Source organism: Arachis duranensis, chromosome 7 (genome assembly GCF_000817695.3).
Source record: "Arachis duranensis cultivar V14167 chromosome 7, aradu.V14167.gnm2.J7QH, whole genome shotgun sequence".
In the NCBI taxonomy this organism is placed as follows: domain Eukaryota; kingdom Viridiplantae; phylum Streptophyta; class Magnoliopsida; order Fabales; family Fabaceae; genus Arachis; species Arachis duranensis.
The window spans coordinates 75563955-75585942 of NC_029778.3; the positions used below are offsets into that span (position 1 = coordinate 75563955).

Genomic DNA, 21988 nt, shown 5'->3' on the forward strand with positions numbered 1-21988 from the left:
ACCATCCTTGCCATAGTTTCAGTGATGCCGGAAGAAGCAGGGAACGTCGAAGAAACAAGACACGTCGCTATGTTGAACGCCACTGAGATGCGGGGCCTAGACATATGAATGCAATATTTTTCTAAGAGAGACACTACTGGGGCATCCATCTTCTTCTTCTCTAGGGTTTTTTTCTTTACTTTGGGCCCGTGGCCCATTGTATACCAAAAATTAAGAATTTTTTTTGAGTGTTTTATCCAAAACACTTTATGAGCTATATAGTTTCATATTCTTACCAAAAAAATATTTTAATATTTATTTAAAATATATAGCATAAAAATATTTTTAACAATTTTTTAAACATTAAGCATGTCAAAAATTAAACTACATAAAAAATTAAATACGTTAAATAGATAATTAAATACATTAAATCGTGAGTGCCATACCCTTTCCCATAGTTTTCTAATGACCTTGTGATTTTCATGTATTGTATAACTACTTTGCTAAGCAAGCTACTGTGGAATTGTGATTTATGTAGATTATAATCTTATCACAAATTTTTAAATAGGAGCAGAATGCTGGCAGTTTCAGAAAGGTCTCGCCGGATCCTACAACTTGCGGACCCATTAATTATCCGAAAGGAGTGCCCAGCCTACTAAATGGGTGCTTTAATGATTTTTTTAGTGATTGAGTATTACATGTAATAATATTATTGCCAAACTAGTAACTTGTTTATTATTGAGGGTCTAACAAGTTGTGAAATTCTAAATCAGAGACAATTCCGCTGTGTGATGCCTTTACTGGCTGCTGAATGACGGGTTACTTAACCCAAGGAGGCTTGGTGTCATAATGAGCGGAAAGGTGAGAATGAAAACTGCAACAAGTATCATCTTGTCTTAGTGGAACCAGAAGAAGCGGGCTGTGGATTAGGAGGCAGAGAAGTTGTACCACACTCTCATGCACGCTCATGACTAGACTCTATGGCCATGGACGCATGTAACATGGCCTACTCGTATGTGCATGTGTTGCGAATGATTATAATGGTTTGTAAAATATGTCAATAAGGTATGCTATGTTTATAGCCAAGAACTGTAGTGGATCTTAATTGGGTGGTAAAGTGTGGAAATGAGTGGTACCTCCACTATGACAGGAGCACCCATATGAACACATTACCCTTTTGTAATGACGGTGGATAAGACCAAATCCTTTTGGTTATATTACTTATATCTGGTGTCTATGTTAACTTAGGGTGGTATTTACAGTATCAAGCATGGGTGTCATTGTGACTATGTTTATGTAAGCTATGTGTGTAAGTTAAGAACGATGTGATGAACTCTATGTTGACATAATGTCCAACTTTATATTACATCCATAATAATATTGTCTCATGTATAACTTATGCAAAATGGACTGCAATCTTGTTTGATCCCTTATGTCTGGTTATCTTTTTTTCTTGGCATTTCTATGGGTATTCATGCATTAACATGATGTTGAAAGGTACACATGTTTTCAAGTTTTGTATCCTAGTATGGCTGTTCTTTTGTTATCCACGAAGAAGGCATCGATATTTCATTCTGAAGTGCTTAATGGATTACGGCCTTCCTCTTTGAGGACAAATTATGCACCGTGTGATGTTTTCAAATAATATATTTGGTGCCAAGAAAAAAATAATGTAAAAGTAAAGGACGGCGTGAAAAGCTATAAGACTTTGTTTATATAATCTAATATTAAAGCATCTTATGATCTGATCATGTAGAAATCTATTTCACAATTATCATCACAAATGAAACAATTATTAATTTATTTGAGAGCACTAGTTTAAATTAGTCATTTTAGTTTAAATTTAGAGCACTAGTTTAAACAGTAAGGTTGGTATGGAATACGCCCCACACGTCTAACTGGTTATCATCTAATCATTTGATATAAACGTAAAATACGAGTTTATGTTTGAGTATTTTTTCCCAAATAGTTAAGGATATTTCGTTCTTGAAATGCTTTTTAAAATGTTATTTGGTGTGAAGTTTACCATTGTTCTTACTTAGTATTAATATAAAGTTTAGAATGTGAATTCCTATTATGTTTACTGTATCTAAAAATTTGTATGAAATTATTTTTCGTGAGATTGAATTTAAAATACGAATTCGAACAATATTTTTGAAGTAAAAAAATTAAACACATTCCGAACTCAATTTTTAACCATGTATTAATATATAATTTGTGGGTACTAAATTACTTTGCAATGAATAAAATATTTCAATATTTATGTTGATCCGAACCCTCCAGTATTGCTTCGCCACCCGAAAAAGTCAAAACACACAACTAACATTAATGCAGAAAACAGCGCAACCCAGAGCAAGGAGGGAGAAGTCGAAGAGTTTATTTCTTTTCCGTGAAAGGGAGGCTTTTTTTCCATGACATATATACACACTAGATTCTTTCATTCTCTTATATAGAGATAGCATGCTCATGCTCAGTTTGAGGCTTCTAATTTTTCTAGTCAGGAAGGAGTTGGGTGAGGACGATAAGGAGTAGGGCCGACAGATCATCCCCAACCCTATTCTGCTATATGTGTCCAGGACAAGAGTAAATCATATTGCACGAGTTGATGGATTGTTTTGGCAAAGAATTGAGCGAATGAATTGAGCAGAATTGGAAGGAGGAATTAGGTGAAGATAACAACAGAAGTTGATAGAATCAAATGAGACACTGCTGCTGATGGCGACCATCCTTGCCACAGTTCTGGTGATGCCAAAAGAAGTAGGGCACGTGAAAGAAGCAAGACATGTCGCTATGTTGAACGCCACCGAGATGTGGGGCCTAGACATATGGAAGTAATATTTTTCTGAGAGAGACACTACTGGGGCATCCAGCTTCTTCCCCTCTAGGGTTTTTTCTTTACTTTGGGCCTGTGGCCCTATCGTTTACTAAAAATCAAATATTTTTTGAGTATTTTTTCCAAAAAAATTTTATGAGATATATAGTTCCATACTCTTACCAAAAAAATATTTTAATATTTATTTAAAATATATAGCCCAAAAATATTTTTAACAATTTTTTAAAAATCAAGCATGTCTAAAATTAAACTACATAAAAAATTAAATACGTTAAAGAGATAATTAAATACGTTAAATCGTGAGTGGCATGCCCTTTTCTATAATTTTCTAATGACCTTGTGATGTTCATGTGGTGTATAATTACTTTGCTAAGCAAGCTAATTTGGGACTGTGTTTTATGTAGATGATAACTTTATCACAAATTTTCAAATAAGAGCAGAATGCTGGCAGTTTCAGAGAGGTCTCGCCGGATTCTACAACTTAGGGACCCATTACTTATCCCAAAGGAGTGCTCAGCCTACTAGATAGGTGATTTAATAATTTCTTTAGTGATTGAGTATTACATGTAATGATATTATTGCCAAACTAGTAATTTGTCTACTATTGAGGGCCTAACAAGTTGTAAAATTCTAAACCAGGGACAATTCCGCTGTGTGGTGCCTTTACAGGCTGTTGAATGATGGGTTACTTGACCCTAGGAGGCTTGGTGTCATGATGAGCAGAAATGTGAGAATGAAAACTGCAACAAGTATCATCTTGTCTTACTGGAACCAGAGGAAGCGGGCTGTGGATCAGGAGGCAGAGAAGTTGTGGCACACTTTCATGCGCGCTCTTGACTAGATTCCATGGCCATGGACGCATGCAACATGGCCTTCTCATATGTGCATATGTTGCGAATGATTATAATGGTTTGTAAAATATATTAATAAGGTATGCTATGTATATAGTCAAGAACTGTAGCTGATCTTAATTGGGTGGTAAAGTGTGGAAATGAGTGGTCCCTCTACTATGGCAGGAGCACCCATATCAACACATTACCCTTTTGCAATGACGGTGGATAAGACCAAACCCTTTTGATTATATTACTTATATCTGGTGTCTGTGCTAACTTAGGGTGGTATTTATAGTATCAAGCATGGGTGTCATTGTGACTATGTTTATGTAAGTTATGTGTGTAAGTTAAGAACGATGTGATGAACTCTATGTTGATGTAATGCCTATCTTTATATTACATCCATAAGAATATTGGCTCATGTATAACTTATGCAAAACGGACTGCAATATAGTTTGATCCTTTATGTCTGGTTATATTTTTTCCTGACATTTCTATGGGTGTTCACACATTAACATTATGTTGAAAGGCACACATATCTCTAAGTTTTGTATCCTAGCATGGCTGTTTTTTTGTTATCCACGAAAAAGACATCAAAATTTCATTCTGAAGTGCTTAATGGATTATGGCCTTTTCCTTTGAAGACAAATTATTGCACCATGTGACGTATTCAAATAATATTATATTTGGTACCAGAAAAAAATAAAGTAGAAGTAAAGGACGACGTGAAAAGTTATAAGACTTTGTTTATATAATCAAATATTAAAGCAACTTATGATTTGATCATGCAAAAATCTATTTCACAATTATCATCACAAATGAAACAATTATTAATTTGTTTGAGAGCACTAGTTTAAATTAGTCATTTTAGTTTAAATTTAGAGCACTAGTTTAAACAGTAAGTTTGGTATGGCATATGCCCGCACACGTCTAACTGGGTATCATATAATCATTTGAATTAAACGTAAAATACGAGTTTATGTTTGAGTATTTTTACCCAAATAGTTAAGGATATTTCGTTCTTAAAATGCTTTTCAGAATGTTATTTCGTGTGAAGTTTACCATTGTTCTTATTTAGTGTTAATATAAAGTTTAGAGTGTTAATTCCTATTAAGTCTACTGTATCTAAAAATTTGTATGAAATTATTTTTCATGTGATTGAATTTAAAATATGAATTCGAACAATCTTTTTTAAGTAAAAATATTATACACATTCAGAACTCAATTTTTAACTATGTATTAATATATAATCTTTGGGTACTAAATTACTTTGTAATGATTAAAATATATCAATATTTATATTTATCCGAACCCTCCAATATCGCTTCGTCACCCGAAAAAGTCAAACACGCAACTGACACTAATGTAGAGAACAATGCAACCCAGAGCAAGGAGGAAAAGGTCGAAGAATTTATTTCTTTCCCGTGAAAGGAGGTTTTTTTTTCCATGACATATATGCACATTAGATTCTTTCATTATCTTATATAGAGTCAGCATACTCATGCTCTGTTCAAGGCTTCTCATTTTTCTAGTCAGGAAGGAGTTGGGAGAGGAGGGTAAGGAGTAGCTCCAGCAGATCATCTCCAACTCTATTATGCTATATGTGTTCGGAACAAGAGTAAAGCGTATTTGACGAGTTGATGGATTGTTTTAGCAAAGAATTAGGGGAATGAATTGAGCATAATTCAAAGGAGGAATTAGGTGAAGATAACAGCTTCAGTTGGCGGGATTAAATGAGACACTGCTGCTGACGGCGACCATCCTTGCCCCAATTTAGGTGATGTCGGAAGAAGCAAGGCACGTCGAAGAAGCTAGACACGTCGCTATGTTGAACGCCACTGAGATGCGGGGCCTAGACATATGGAAGCAATATTTTTCTGAGAGAGGCACTACTGAGGCATCCAATTTTTTTCTCTCTAGGATTTTTTCTTTACTTTGGGAATGTGGCCCCATCATATACCAAAAATTAAGTATTTTTTTGAGTGTTTTTTTCAAAAAAAACTTTTTGAGCTATATAGTTCCATACTCTTACCAAAAAAATATTTTAATATTTATTTAAAATATATAACCCAAAAATATTTTTAACAATTTTTTAAAAATCAAGCATGTCTAAAATTAAACTACATAAAAAATTAAATACGTTAAAGAGATAATTAATTTTTAAAACTATTTTTTCTTAAAAATATGAACGACCAATTTTCTTTTTTTATTAAATTAGCTACTTTTATACTTTTAACTAGTAAAAAATGGAGTAATTTTTTGCACTTATTTTAATTTGTTGTTTTTGTTATTTAACATTAGTGGCGGAAATTCCAAAAATAACCGCTATCTGCTCCATTATGGAGATTTGTAGTAAAAAACTATGTTTACAAATCAGCCTTAAAATTATTGACAATTTTTTTTATAGGACTTGGTCCTTTAAACACCAAAAAATACTTTTTCCATCTAAAAACTCTCCATAAAAGAATGTACCTTGATAAGAAAAGTCTGTTAATAAGCTTCCTCTCCATGAGGTTGTCATCAACCATCAATACATGAAATTGTTGTAACTCTCTAGCAATTGCAACAACCATACTCATTATGCTTCTGCGAGAACGGGGATAATATCTAATAAAAAAAGAGGAAGTATAGGGAGCCAATGAAGTATTTATACAATGTGTACAATAGGGTATAAGTAGGATATCAGATGTTTATTGTCCTTGATACCCAGATGGTTATTCTGGATAGTATGGGTGTATTGTGTTTGAGAAATTAGTAGTATTTTACTTTGGATGTTCATTTTGTAACTCATATTGGGCCAAATAAATAGCCCATTGTACACATTGTATAAATACTCTATTGGCTCTCTACCGGGATTCTAAAAAAATTGTAATTGCAATAACCTCACTAAAATTCCATTATAATTTTTTGTGCTTAACTAAATATTTAATTTATCTAATAATTTAATTGGTGGAAGAGAACCATGGTCATTAGTTATAGGGTTTTTTTTAAAAGTAAGTATTTTAATATACCAATGAAAAAAATCATAGCTAATCTTTCTCATGGAGAAGACTGTACTTAATTAAATACTAATGAAAAAATTCTACAAAATTCTAGAGAGAGAAGGCAAGTTAATACATTGCTAGTCATTGAAGCTTCTGAGTTATAAACATGAAACCAAAATATTACCACGATCACATACGTGTACAAACACAACAAAGGACACAAAGAAGCTTTGGACTTCGTTGGCAATCTATTCAATTAGTTTTGTCTTTTATTTTTAATTTTGAAATACAGAATTATAGGGCACAACTTGTTATTAAACCACATAGTAGGAAATTGCACCAAGCAACTTTTTCTTCCCCTTGACCAAGATAGAAATCACAGATATTTTTTCTTCCCCTCATATATGTAAATTCTCCGATCTGTTGCCATATCATTGCATATCACCAACCTTACAGCTATACAAAACTAATTTACGTAATTTAATTGAATTTTTTAAATTTTAACTTTCAATTTAATAAAAAATACTTATATAAATAAAAAGTTAATTAAAAGACAAACATAATTTACATTAATATTAACATATTTGATAAAATAAATTTAGACACTATAGTTTTTGAAAAAATTCATTATCATATACATGATCTCTTTAGGAATCATTTTGAATATTAACTATTTTTCTTTTTCCTATTGTTTGAGAATTTTGAATGGATTGTTACAAATTAATCCATCTATAAACTTGCATTGATATCACACTGTGTAAAATCAAACAGATATCCAAAGAAAAGTGAATAGAAAAAAAGGAGAAAAACAAATCAGTCCCAGTGTTAGATATATATAATTAAAAGGCTAATTAATACCTTGCCTTATAGTCTTTAAAATTTCTTTGCAAAATCACATATAAAATCATATTCTCTCTATATATAAATTTATTTCTTCAAAAATACTAAATAGTATCCTATCATCATGCATCATCTCAAAAACAAAAAACATATTCTAAAACAAATGAAAAAAAATGCTCAAAATATTCATAAAAATTTGGTGGTATCTCCAACAATGGCATACTAATGTTCAACTTAGTGGTCCATATATTTTTGCAATCAGAGTGGTCTATGTATTTTGATATTTAATTTTAATTTTATGTTTCAAAAACTTTACCCTCCATGCTTGTAAATTAGCCACATAGTCAACGTATCTGACAGAAAATGATGTACTCTGTTTTAGACTCCATCATATCATTTATGTTTCATAAATTCATAATCCAAGATTTATGAAAAAATTGTTGTATTCCTACCTGAATTTGTATTCCTAGTTTCTCTCCCAGTACACGTATCTTTGCTACACCAACCTGATAATTTGACCGCCTCTTCTGACATAAATGTGCATTCTTGCAGTTTTGAACTTTGTTTACTGAAGACTCATGGGTAAACCAATTTATAATGGTAAAATAACATCTTGAAGTACAGTAAAGATACACATAGCTTGAACTAACTCTTCCAACAGACAGCAACACAGCTTGAAAGAAAATCCGATGCAAGTTGCTGCTTTTAGGAAAAATTATAAAAAGAAATGTGAGATAAATCAACACACTTTTTGTAAGGGCATTCACTAACATTGCTCAAAGAAAAATATATCTAGATCCCCAATTGCAACATGGATGTCAACAACCCAATCAATTTGAGATAATAATGAGAAACTCAGTTATAGTTTGAGCAAAACACATCACAGGCCAGCAAAACTTGTTTTTAGTATTAGATTTGCAAATATGTTCCCAGCAAACAAATTGACAGCAGACTCTGATTACAATATATATAATATGCGTTATGCATCTATGGTCCCCAATAATAACATGAGTGAAAGAAAGGTTGTAATATAAATCACAAATATTTTCTATCTTTTGATCAACTCTATTGCTTTTACCTTCTTAAAGTATCTCTGATTTGAAATTTTTTAGTGTTCCTATTATTAAATACCAGAAAACCAATGGTTTGATTAACATAAACAAAAAGAAGGGAACTTTACGAAGAGGAGCATCATGGATGATATTAATGACATTCTCAAATATTGATATGCATTTCTTAGTTGTTGGACACAAAGCTAAAGATGGAGGATTTTTCTACACTGCAAGATAATCAGGCTTTTTTCCACTGCACAAATATGCAATAATGAAAAATATGAAATCTTAAATTAAGATATTTAAAATTTGCATTAAAATAATAATATTATAAACAAAAGTGAACAACTTTCAATGGAGATAATGATAAATAGGAGAAAAAAAAGGAACATAGAGGAATGGCTTACCCGAAATTGAAGATGGCACCAACGGTTGCTATTTCACTGCTTCTCAATATGAGTTCTCTTCAAACTGGTACAAAGATTTTAACTTCATAATTTCTGAAAATTGGCATTCATAGGAACATATTTGAACACCTAAAAAGACTGATTGTAATCTCTAAGCACCCTGGTTTGTGTTTTCTCATTTTCCTAGCTAGTGAACCCCCATCAAAGAATTATATGGTTCTCTATCCTAAAAAATGAGACTATAAAGATGGTCATTAATCACCCTCATAAATAGACTTGCAGTTTTGTAGTTACAACTTACACCAAATATCATAATGTCCTCCTGTTTGCTGTGAGTTTGATCGCAAAGAAATTAATTAATCTCGTCCATGAGAGATACAAACTTTAGCATTACTGTGTAAGACACATTTCAAAATTACAAAATCAAATAAACCTAGCAAATAAAAATATTGAAATTGAAGAAAAGGTTATAAACAATCAAACATAATTCCCAGCAGCAGAAAAAAAATTAAAGAAAAATTTTGAATTGACATATACACTTAATACATAGAAAAGGTTATACACAATCAAACAATTTCATCATCTTGATTTCAACTACTAATAAAAAAATATGCAATCAAAGAAAATATATCCATATTGTGGCTTTCCAAGTTCTTTGAGTTCATCAATTGTTGCAACAACATCATCATTTGCAAATTATTTTTTCCCACTTACTCACTTACTGTTACTTTTTTCTTGCAAACAAAAGTATTTTCATACAGCTGATCAGTGGAGTCAGAGAAAGCCTTTATCTATGCCCCCATGCTCCTGTAGCTCTTCAGAAACCCAAACAACACCTTGTTCAACGCCGCCAGCTCCTCTATCGTTATCACAGGTATTCCATCATCTTTGGGCGGTGTCTTCATCTGCTGCAGAATCTCTGCCAAGAAATCTCCGACACCCTATAGAGGACACCTTCCACTCCCTCAATGCCGTCCATACTCTTGTTCAGCCTCCTTACTAGGCCTTCCACGTGCCCATACATTGAGTAAAATACGATGAAGATCCTTAGCCTCCCCGCGCCGGTAGCGGTAGCGGCCACCCTATATGACGATGCTTGGGCATTTTTAGTAGTGTCGTCTGTGGAGGTGTTGTCACAGGGATCGATGGGGTCCGAAACATTCCGACAGCAGCAGAAGAGGGAGAATCGTCGGCGACATGTAGTGATCGAGTTGAGATTTGAATCTGAGAGAGAAGCAAAATTGGATATGAGAGAGAGAGAGATAGAGAGAGAGAGATGAACAATTTGGAATTGGTAGGGTAAGATTTGAAATTTGAACTTACCAGAATATTCTGCAAGTTACCGCTCAATCAAATATCCAACCCCTTCTTTTAGAATTAAATTTAGGTGGAAAAATTAATTGGGATTGCTGCAGCAACATCTTCCTTCAATATGTTGGGTAAAACAATTCTTCAACCCTTTCAGCTTCACAATTCTCCACCCGTGTTTGAATTTCACAGTGGAGTAAATTATTTGGCAATCCGGGGTTAAGCAGACTCAACCAATCAGAGCAAAGTATCATTAGTTAATCCCATCGTTTTAGGATTGCTGATGTTCTAACATGTGCTAAACACAACAGATAGAAGGAGATCTCAGAATTTGGGAGAAAAATTGCGGCTTCCTTTGCTCTTCTCATGGACCGGTGGTAGAAAAAGTGTGTGTTATAAGGTGTTTTGTAATTAACAATGGATAGGTAGGATAACATTATAATTTCTATAGAAAAAAAGACAGGTGTTGGATTCAAAGTTGTGTTAAGCACGAGAATGCAATATGTAAAATACTTAATGTAATTATAACAACAACTAATAAGAAGAACTAACATTAATATAAACATATAATTTTTTAAAAATATTAATTGCATAAGGACAAAATAGCATTTAAAAAACATTTATGAAACCATACTAATAACATATTGGAAAAAATGCATAACCTAATAATAATATATTAATATTAACATGTATTTCCGAATTTACCATTCCATCTGTATGTAAATCAGAATCTCAAATAGAAAGGTTGGTAAAGCTTTAAAAATATAAACATCCTCACTTGTACAATCATAGCACAAAGAACCAAAGTGTTTCAGATAATTTCTATTTACTTCATAAATCTATAAATACCTTGAGCAATATGCAAAAGAGGGATTTGTGGAAAAAGCAAAGCAAACCACCAAAACCATCACATGAAAGGTAAAGAAAGTTTTTTACCCACAAATAAGATTTAAACATGAAATATGTTTATATCAAAATGCAATTATCACCATTCATATATTTTCTTTTTTTTTCACTAATTTTAATTAAAAATAGATATACGTATCATTGTCTAAATATTTTAGAGAAGACTACCAATGTCTTTTTCTAACGATAAATTACTACATTTTTGGCAATAAAAATAAAATTAGACCCAAAAGTTAATTAAATTAAAGATAATAGATTAATAGGATGGTAAGTTTGGTGGTTGGTATAATTCAAATTGTGTATGTTAACTATAAGATTAAGGAAATTTGATGTGTATACTATAACTATAATTCATGTGCTTTTGTTAACGTTGGCATATTGTTGAGTAAAATAATTTTTTGTCATTGAAAAATTCATTCCTCCATTGTTTTACCATTACACGATAAACTGATTGATCTATCACTTATTCTACTATTGAAGTTTCGTTTTTGACTGTCTAGTGCTTATTGTGCATTTAATTAATAAAGCAAAACTTTCAACTTTGAAACAACTTACATGGGGCTTTAATGATCGCAAAAAGTTGGAAGGGCAGTAAGTTTAGAAGTGGCTATACTTAACGGGTCATATTGTATACTACATTTTACACTCTGTTGTATCATAATCACTAAATAAATCTTTTAGCATATTATTACACGCCTGTAGTTTGTTTTTGTTTCATTCTAATTGCAATATTTTATTTGATATTTCAGGATAAAAGTGGGGATATATATATATATATAGTCACTGAAACTTGATATGCAACACTAAAATCTGTGGTACCCATTAGTTGATATGGTTTATGTATGATGCCAGAAATTGGTTATAACTCCAGTCAAGAAAGAGTTGGGTTTGGCATTCAAGGGGAGTCAGAAGAATGTGGTTGAAGCACTTGAGGTAATGCCTTTAATATGGTGACACTTTTTAACAGCTATTGGGGTTACTTATGACACATTAATTTTTTCTGCAGACGATGAAGGAGAAAGAAGCTTTGGATATGAAGGCTGGTCTTGAATCAAAAGAGGAGGTAAACTTTTAAGTTTGTACACTTGGTAAAACTGTGATTGTTACAAACAAAATGGTAACTATTCAGAAGGAGAAAAAGAAGGAGCACCAACGAGTTTTTACACCATTCGTGATTGAACCATCTTTTGGAATTGGATGGATTATTTATTGTCTCTTTGAGCATTCTTTCTACATGAAGCCAAGTAAAGTTGGGAATGAACAGTTAAATGTATTTCGATTTCCTGCAGTTGTGGCTTCTATTAAGTGCACAGTTTTTCCTCTGGTTCAGAATAAACAGTATGAAGATGTTGCTAAATACATTTCTAAGTCATTGACTGTTGCGGGTTGATGTAAGAATTATCGTCGGTCTAGAATTTCTCAATAGAAAAAGAACTTCGTTGTAAGCATAGTTCCAAACCAACTAATAATTTTTTTATCAAAGTTTAATTTTTATTTGTTACAAGTACAAACCCTAATAAAAACCGAGAGTATTTAAACTTCGGGTCGTCTCACAAGAAATTGCAATGAAGTGCTCAATTATTGGCTATAAAGGAACAAGGGGGGTTTGATTTGGTGATTGACAAGAAAAGTAAATAACAAGAAAGTAAATGACAATTAACAAATAAAGGAAAGGAAAAGAACTATTAGCTAAGGCATGGAAATTGAGATCACCATCCTTATCTACAAATCATATATTGACGATTATGAGGGATCAACCCATAAAGTCTACTTCTATGCTTGAAGTAAGTCAAATAGGCTTGATCAACATCAACCCATAAGTCCCAACCTAGTACTAATGGACTTAGTAGTAAGTTAGTGTTAATGGGTATCAAATTGACCACTAAGGGTTCTCAAATCACCAATTCAATTAGACCCAATGACTCAAGGTCACCCAATTCCGTTAGTCTAGGCCAAAAGTATGGAACACTACTCTAACACTAGTGAAAACATTTTATCAAACACTTAGAGTGCAATAAAAGTAAACATCACAAATTGCAAGAATTAATAAGAGCTATTACTAACATAAGCAAGAAATCAACAATAGCAATTAAGATAAACATAAAAGACATGAAAACATGAAATTGCATTAAAAGGGAATTAAAATCTATAAGAGTTCATGAAAGCAAAAATGGCAACATAAAGAAATCAATAAGAAAAACTAAGAAGATAAAGGCAATAGAACAATAAAATATAAAGAGAGTTGAACTAAAAACAAGAATTAAAACTTGAATCTAAGAAAATTTGACCTAAACTACCCTAAATTCTAGAGAGAAGGGAGAGCTTCTCTCTAGAATTCTAACCTAAAACATGGTGAAAAACTACACTAGGACTACTCCACCCTGATTCCCTTCCAATTCTTGGGTTCAAAAGCATCAGAAATGAGTTGGATTTGGGCCTCCTTGAACTCAGAAATCGCCCCCAGCGTATTGCCTTTAAGTTGGTCACGCGTATGCGTCGCCAGGCAGATTTCCTTCCCACGCGCACCCGTGGGTCACGTACACATGTGGGCCACGTACACGCGTCGCTGGCATATTTCCTTTCCACGCGCACGCATGGGTTACGTACACGCATCGCTGGCAGATTACCAAAATCTCATTTCTTTATGAATTTTCCATTTTTGCATGCTTTTTCTTCATTTCTTCAACCCAATCTTTGCCTTCTAAACCTGAAATCAATTAACAAACATATCAAGGCATCGAATGGAATTAAAGTGAATTAAATTATCAATTTTAAGGCCTAAAAAGTGTGTTTTCACTTTAAGCACAAATTAGGAGAATTTTACAAAACCATGCTATTTCATTGAATAAATGTGAGATAAGTTGATAAAATCCCCTAAATTCAACACAAGATAAACCACAAAATTGGGGTTTATCAGGGGTATATCAAATAAGATTGACATTACGGGTTAGTCAATAAATAGAAGTTCTAATAAGATTGACACTATACAAGTTATATCATAGTTCACATGCTTAAGACTAATGTCAAAAATATTAACAGGTACATCAATAGGAAAATGGTATGCAAGAACAGATGAACTTGGTGTGCCCTTGGAAATCACGGTAGATTCAACATCTTTAGTAACTATTCGGGAGAGGGACAACAAGGATCAAGTGCAGGTTGATGCCGAAAAGGTTGCATCTGTTGTTCGCGAGGTAACTGAAGGCCACAAGACATGGCAAGATGTGTGGTCAACTTTCCCTCATCACTCCTCTGCTTCCACCGAAGAATGAGTTTCACTCCTTTCATTGTGTCATTGTCTAATATCTCATGTAAACGCAACTACGCAAGGAATTATTCATTTAAAAAAAATTAATAATTATTATGTAAGTCGACTTTAGGGTAGTAAGGTTTTCTTTTTAAATTTCTCTTTTTTTTTTAGACCATGAGAAAGGCCCAAAGGGTTCTATCAATCGCCCAGTAGAAATCCTTCGAAACCCCAAATTGAATTTTTTTCCTGTTAAATTTCCAATACATTTCTTTCCTTTTCTCCCGCATGTTTTTGTTCCAAATCCTGGCAACCACAAAGTCCACCAAAATTCTGCAGCTTCGCATTGCAAAAGTCCTTGAGCAAGTAATCGGCAGGTAAAATGTCCCTGTCTTCTCATCCTTAACCATGAGGTCTGTAAACTTATCCACATGACCTGAAGCCTTGAGGACAACCTCAGGTGTCACGTAGGGGCAGTCAACTTCCAACATATTCTCCTCAAGAACAAAATGCTGCCAAATACAATTACACAACACAAAACATAAACCTCTCAACTTAACAATGAAACCATAAGCACATCCATTTCTATTTCTATTTTAAGCGTCCGAGAACTTAATCATCTGAAAGCTCAAGTAACAAAGCTAATATCGTAACCATACCGATTAACTTTGTAACCACATGCATGTGCCAATCAGCAACCTAAAATAAGTGAAATAACTCAAGTCTCACTCAATTCCTTCTACAATACACAACATGCAAATTCCATAACCAAAACTGAAATTCGAAAGCCCTAAGTTTTCAATTAAATCAAATCAGTTATTGAACAAATTGTGGATACCTGGCGCCAGAAGGCGAGAACATTGGACTTGACAGTGCATCCGGGAGGGCCGTAGTCATTGAGGCCGGCCACACCATGGTAGATCTTGAACAATGGGATGTAGAAAAGGCGGCGCTCGAGCTTGTTGACAGCTGCCTGACAGAATGCCTCCCTGCTTAGTCCACCGTCGGCGAAGAGGATTGACTGGAGCTGGCACTCGACGTCGTTCTTCTCAAGCTTGAGTGCGTTGAGTGGCTGGACGGCCGCATCGATGTCAGACTTGGGTGCTGCGACGGCCTTGAGTTCACGGATAGCATTTCCCTGAACCTCGAAGGCAGATTGCTTTTCGGTGAGGCCCATGCGGAGCAATTCTTCAGTGGCAGCCATTGCAGAAGAAGTTGAAGAGAAGAGTGAGTGTGGGCGAGAAACACAGGGAGGGGTAGAACGGTAAGTCAGGTCAAGGATCCTAGAGTTTGGAACCGATATGAGTATCGACGCTTAGAGAGCGAGTATTTCTCAATTTTCGTGGATAATCTCCCATTAGACATATCGAAGCGAGAGCTGTTCCAACTGTTTAGTTGGACTGGACACATAAATGACATATACTTATCAAGAAAACACAAGAATGGTGGACTATACATCTTTGCATTCATACGATACACCACAAAAGGAGGAGCTTCAAAGGCTATAGCGGAGATGAATCATTCGAGGTTAAGAGGTAAAGTTGTTTTTGTGGAGGAAGCTAAATACAGAAGAATGTCCGAGGTGAAAAACATAAACAGAATTCCTCCACGAGGGGACGACCGAAATGCTATGGATCGACAAGTACCAGAAGAAGAAGGAGAGGCTAAGAAGAACACAGATTCTCCCAACAAGGTCTTGATGAATGATAACACAGTACAGGATCCACATAATAATGGGTGGACGAAGAAGGTGGAAGTAATGGTGGTAAAAGAAAACCTAGACTGGTTGCAGAAAAGTCTGGTTGGGGGATCGACGAAGGCTATTGACTTCAAAGCGCTGAGGGAATCGATTGCGAGAATTTTCCCCTATGTTACCCAGGTGCAAGAGATGGGTGCTTATAAAGCACTGTTGACCTTTGACAGTCTCTTGAATGCAGAAGAGGCTTACACCTTCAATATGAATGGCCTACTGCAGTTTTTCCATAGTGTATGGAGGTGGGATGAATCGGAGAGAAGTGAAACTCGAAGGGTGTGGCTAGAGTGCTTCGGGGTGCCATTACATGCATGGTCTGGGGATTCTTTCAGGCTAATAGGCAGTCAATGGGGTGAGGTGGTTGGCTGTGATAATGCCACAGAATTGTGCTCCTCGTTTAGTGCTAGTCGCGTAGAAATTGATACGTGTGCAATGGACGTGATCAAAGAATGGGTCCATATTACAATATGCACTAGTGGCTTTGACATATTGGTAAAAGAGGTAGGTTGTGAAACATATGGAGTGGGTGTTAAGGTGGAAATGACGAGGGATGGTGAGGATAGCGGTGAACAGCACAGGAATTTAACTACAAAGCTTAGTGATGACGTAGTTACAACGGCACCAAGGCCTATGAGTTCGACGGGCAGTGCAGATCAGGCAGCAGAAGTGATGATCGAAGTGATGCGAGAGGAGGTTGAAGATGAGGGTAGACTGGTAAATTCAGAAAAAATTTTGAATGAATAGAGTTATGATAATTTAAGGCACAATCATTCGAAATTGGTAACTTATCAATCTAATAAAAGTGGTAATGAAGGGATAGCGAATTTTATGGGATATGACGAAGTGGATTCAGAAATGACCATTCTATGGGATTACAGTTGTAAACATGATGGGCCAGGCAGAAAGGAAAATAAGCGTGATGTAGCTGTATGGACAAGGAAGCCCATCTATAGTCATAGGTGCTATAATTTTGTTTTGGGCCTTGAAGGGTTATGGGCTGAAGGAAGCAAGGAATTGGGTGAAGCGGATGTCCAGCATGGGCTAAAGTTGGGGACCTCGAACCGGGGCGGTACCGGGTCAGTTCTATAGCCAGCGGGTCGGGTAATTGGGGGAAGGAAGAGCTACACTCTACCAGGAAAGGAATCGTCTGCGCATAGGATGCATCGAGAGACGGGGGCTGTGAATCCTAGGGCTGAAACAGCACGACTCTGCCCCATTGAAGAACGAATGGCGGCCACGGGTCAGGAGCTCTGCGTTGGGCATCTCATACTGTTGGGGACGAATGTTCGGATAACGCGGTTGGAGGAGACCAGGGAGAAGGAGGTCGAGAAGGGCAGGGCAGCGTGAGGGCGTCGGCGGCGTTGGTATCCTAGTCAAAAAACGCCCAAACTTTCCCTTGTGACATGCCAATTTCGGCGCAGGCTGGTGGGGTTTATGAGACGCGGCCGGATACACGCATGATGGAGGAGGGAGGATGCATACGGGCAGTCCATGGACGAGGGGCTGATGGGATTCCAGAAGTTGTGGACGCGGAAGACACTGTTTAACACAGTGATGATGATGAACGAAATGGTGAATATGATGAAGAGCTTGGAGAGACTAGGCCTGGTTTAAAGGCTGTGGATAATAGAGACTTACCAGAGCCTAATGATGAAGCTGGATATGACGTGGATGACCGTGGCTTGGAGGATGTAGCTCAGGCCATTGATGATGAAGCCAGTGACAATGAGGGTTTAACATTGGAAGAACAGCTGTTAGAAAATAAAAGAACATGGGACTTAGCAAAGGAATCAGGAGCAATGCTGTGTAACGAAGAAGATGACATTATGGCGATCCTTCAGCAGCAGAACGAAGAAATTGCTCTGAAAAAAAAGCTGGCAAAACAAAAGGCAAAATCGAGGCGAAGCAGACCCAAATCTCATAAAAAGGTGTGCAATAAATTATTTAAATAATTTTTAGCTCTTGGAATATTAAGGGATTGAGGGGGGATGAAAAGCTTAGAATGATAAAGGACTTGAGAAGAATTTTTAGACTAAACATGTTAGGTTTGATAGAGATTAAGAGACAGTTAGTGACTAAATTTGATGTAAAAAATATTTGGGAAAATAGTGGTGCGGGTTGAGATTTTGTTGAATCTAATGGTGCATCTGGTGAATTGTTATTAATATGGGATGATGAATTTTTTAAAATAAAAAATAGCCACAAAGAAATAGTATTTTAAAAAATCTAATGTATAATAAAAACAAAAAATAAGTAAATAAATAATAACAAAGGATAAAAAGTCAAAAACACATCTTATGAATAAGGGAAAAATGAAAACTATTCACTGGGCTTAAAAATGCTTGGCCCAAAATAAAAGTAGCAGCCGCATCAACATCAACATCAACGTGACACCCTCACCGCCAATGAGTCTTGGCTCTAGTGGCATTTCTCCCCCCTCCCCACCTCAAGGTCTAGGGTTCAAACCCTAGAGGATGCAATTGAGAAAAAAATGTGATAAATATGTAAGGAGTGTGTAGGTGAGTTGTGTACCTAAGATTGGGGGTTGTCCAATCCATTGGGGTACCTAAAATTGGGGGTTGTTCAATCCACCGACCCAAAAAAAAAAAAATGTACACTATTACTCATAATACATTTTCTCTTTCTATAATTATATGATATTGTTTTAATAAATATTTAAAGTATAAAATTTAATTTTAGTTTTGTACTTATGCTTTCTCCAATTAACTATATTTTTTATAAATTATATAAAATTGTTAAAATGAATAATACCTATATAAAATTATATAGGTATAAACTGTCTAATCATTATTGAAATTAAAAAGTAATGGTTAAATTAATACCAAAATAAAATTAAAAAAATAATTATTATGAAAAAAAAATGAAATATAATTATATATGCTTATTTAATTATAACCGAACTAACAGATCAATCAGTGATTCAATGGTTGCACTAGTAATCCAATAACCCAATGGTCTGATAAGAGTTAATTACCTGTTCCATCTTAATAACTACGCCACTGAGATGATACTACGGTAAACAACAACCAGACCACTTCTAGCTACACGCAAAACAAGCATGAAAAGTTTTAAGCCGTCAACATCGTCGTCTGGGAGCAAATCACAGATACTCATGAGCCTTTCCATAATACCTGTTAATGACTTCACACTGCCAATAAAAGAATTACAGAGCATCATTTTGAATGCGACAGAAACTAATGACAGAAAAGTATCATAAATTCAGCAGTATTTCTCATGGATACCAAAAAGACATGCCAACACACACACACATCATAAATCTGGAGAAAGAACTAGTGATCTTTGACCAATTCTTTACTTCACATTTATAATCGAAAGATTAAAGAGAAACGTAATCTTTATTTCCATCAGTTAACTTTGATAACTTCATTGTAATTTATCAGGTACATATCCATGTAAATGATAGAGTTCACAAGAGATTGACTAAAATTGCTTGCCACTCTTTTTTATCTTCATTATCAGAGTATGTTACATGAAAGAATACCAGTTTTAAGGACACAATTTGATTCCTTAATGTTCACAAGTGATGCTTGTCAAATTATTAGGATGTCCGCAAGATAACTTAGAATTTAAATATCTTCATATTAGCATGTCCACTTACCTTCTTTGACACATCAGGAGCATCTGGACTTTGCACAGGATAGAATTTGTAAAATCTTATATTTTCAAATGCAGCTTTAGTTTCCTCACTCATTTCCTCAATGGCTTTCCTCCGAGCTTCCCTTGCCTACGAAGACAAAATCAGTGAAAAATGAAAAAAGCAGAAGCAGATGGCAACAAAACAAGGTGTGCAAAACCAAAGAAAATTACCTCTTTATTAGCTTTCTTTGCTTCACGTACTCTTTCCTTGACAAATTCCTATAACAAAGAACGGATCAGCCAAAATCCTGCCTGGAAAAGTTGGAAATATGCACCTTTCTCATTTACTAGGTACCTTGAAGGCATCTTTTTGATCTGCTGATAATTCCTCATCTTGTATGACAGCATTAGTGAACTCCTGTGAACTATAAAGCAAGTATGCACTCAAAGATTTGTCTATTATCATATTATTTTCCAGCTATCTTCTATTTGATGCTACTTTACGAGGAGGTTCAATGCAGAGAAAGTAAAAGGATCGGGGTAAAAAGAGACAAATAGAAGCTTCTCTCCTCAAGCTTTAAGCTTCCCGTCTCTCAATAAAGATATGTCAAGATTCTTTAGACTGAATTTCAAAAATAGATGTTTCTTATCTGTAAAGAGAATATAATTGAAGAATGCGCTGCAAATTAAAAGAAAACTCCAGGCATCATGATTACTGGCTATTATTATATGATTGTATGGGGAAATGTCAACTTTTATAGTTTCCACATTAGAATTTATCTTCTAGCAAGTTTAACCCGACAAAATCATAAACATCAGAAAGTTAATCTGTTACCTCAAGATCGTCAAACTTCCAATCGAATGTACCAAAGACCTGCGATAAAAAGTAAACAATAGTATGGGAGAACAAAAACCATATATGGCACTAAACTTTCTACTACTGTTTGATACAATGATACTCTTGACAAAATTTAGCAGTGATATCAATATGTAAACATGCATATAAAGTGGGGATCTCAAGCATCACAAAAATTGCCATTTCAATAGACAAAAGTTTCAACAATCAGTTACCGGCTTCGGCTCTGTTGGAAACAATATTTGAACCTCGGTACTTTGTTCAAGTTCGTCTTCCTTGAATGGATGGTAGAAATCTTCAGAAAGAATGATATTAAAGGACACAATTAATCAAATCTTCTTTACAAGAATAATAAAAAGACGGCATCTTAATCTTCTTTATAATAATAATAATAGAAAGACGGCATCTTATCTTCTTTGTTCTATCAGATAGAAATGGTCAACAAATTAATGTGATCAATGATACTGTAAAGGAAAGCCAGAAACTCACATGGCAAGCAGTACTCATACTTTTTTACTTGTTCCAACTTTAGATGTTTTGAAGCAGACCTGAAACAGAGAGTATATCACACAAAATAAAAGTCATCAACATTTTCATACCAGATGAATAATTTTATGGGAGAGATAAGTATCTCATTTAAAATATAGGATATCTGTATTAGGCACATAATAACGTTATGGCTTTCAGATTGGGGTCCAGTCAGTTAAACAAGAAAACAAGTGATGGAAGGTACATCATAAAACAACAGAGAACATAAAAACTTGTGCTCCACTACTGCATTTTACCAGAGTAACATATTCATCCTAACACACTCACTTTCAATGGATATACCATACTCATTTTGCAACCTGAAATTGTGAAGCAAGCTATTGATACCGGGGGGGAATAGAGAAGATAGTGCCGTACCTCCTTTGAGTGCAACTACAACAACAAAGCCTTGTCCCACTAAGTGGGGTCGGCTACATGAATCAAACGACGCCATTGTGCTCTGTCATGTATCATGTCTACAGTGAGACCGTTTACATGTAGATCTCGTCTGACCACCTCATGGATGGTCTTCTTAGGTCTTCCTCTGCCTTTCGCCCTTTGTCCATCTTCCATCTCATCCACCCTCCTGACTGGATGTTCTATCGGTCTTCTTCTCACATGTCCAAACCACCTGAGACGCGATTCAACCATCTTTTCCACAATGGGTGCTACTCCAACTCTCTCCCTTATATCTTCATTCCTTATTTTATCCAATCGCGTATGACCACTCATCCATCTCAACATCTTCATCTCTGCCACACTCAACTTATGTTCGTGCTCCCCTTTAGCCGCCCAACACTCCGTACCATAAAGCATAGCCGGTCTTATAGCGGTGCAATAGAAT

The 21988-nt window shown here is 35.1% G+C and overlaps 1 protein-coding gene across 2 annotated transcripts in view; it reads right to left on the reverse strand.

Moving 5' to 3' along the window:
• Positions 1 to 13418: 13418 nt before the first annotated feature.
• Positions 13419 to 21988, reverse strand: part of LOC107459744 (protein HEAT INTOLERANT 4) — a 13251-nt gene continuing 4681 nt past the window's right edge. The window contains exons 7-14 of one of the 2 annotated variants that reach the window (XM_052252045.1): positions 21106 to 21164; positions 20832 to 20911; positions 20596 to 20634; positions 20116 to 20178; positions 19992 to 20039; positions 19783 to 19908; positions 19138 to 19311; positions 13419 to 13849 (exon numbers count right to left, since the gene is read on the reverse strand). In XM_052252045.1, coding sequence (XP_052108005.1) covers positions 19264 to 19311; positions 19783 to 19908; positions 19992 to 20039; positions 20116 to 20178; positions 20596 to 20634; positions 20832 to 20911; positions 21106 to 21164 — 463 coding nt within the window. In that variant the 3' untranslated portion in view covers positions 13419 to 13849; positions 19138 to 19263. Of the gene's footprint in view, positions 13850 to 14061; positions 14902 to 19137; positions 19312 to 19782; positions 19909 to 19991; positions 20040 to 20115; positions 20179 to 20595; positions 20635 to 20831; positions 20912 to 21105; positions 21165 to 21988 lie in introns of those variants that run through there. The other variant, XM_052252046.1, reaches the window with a different exon arrangement.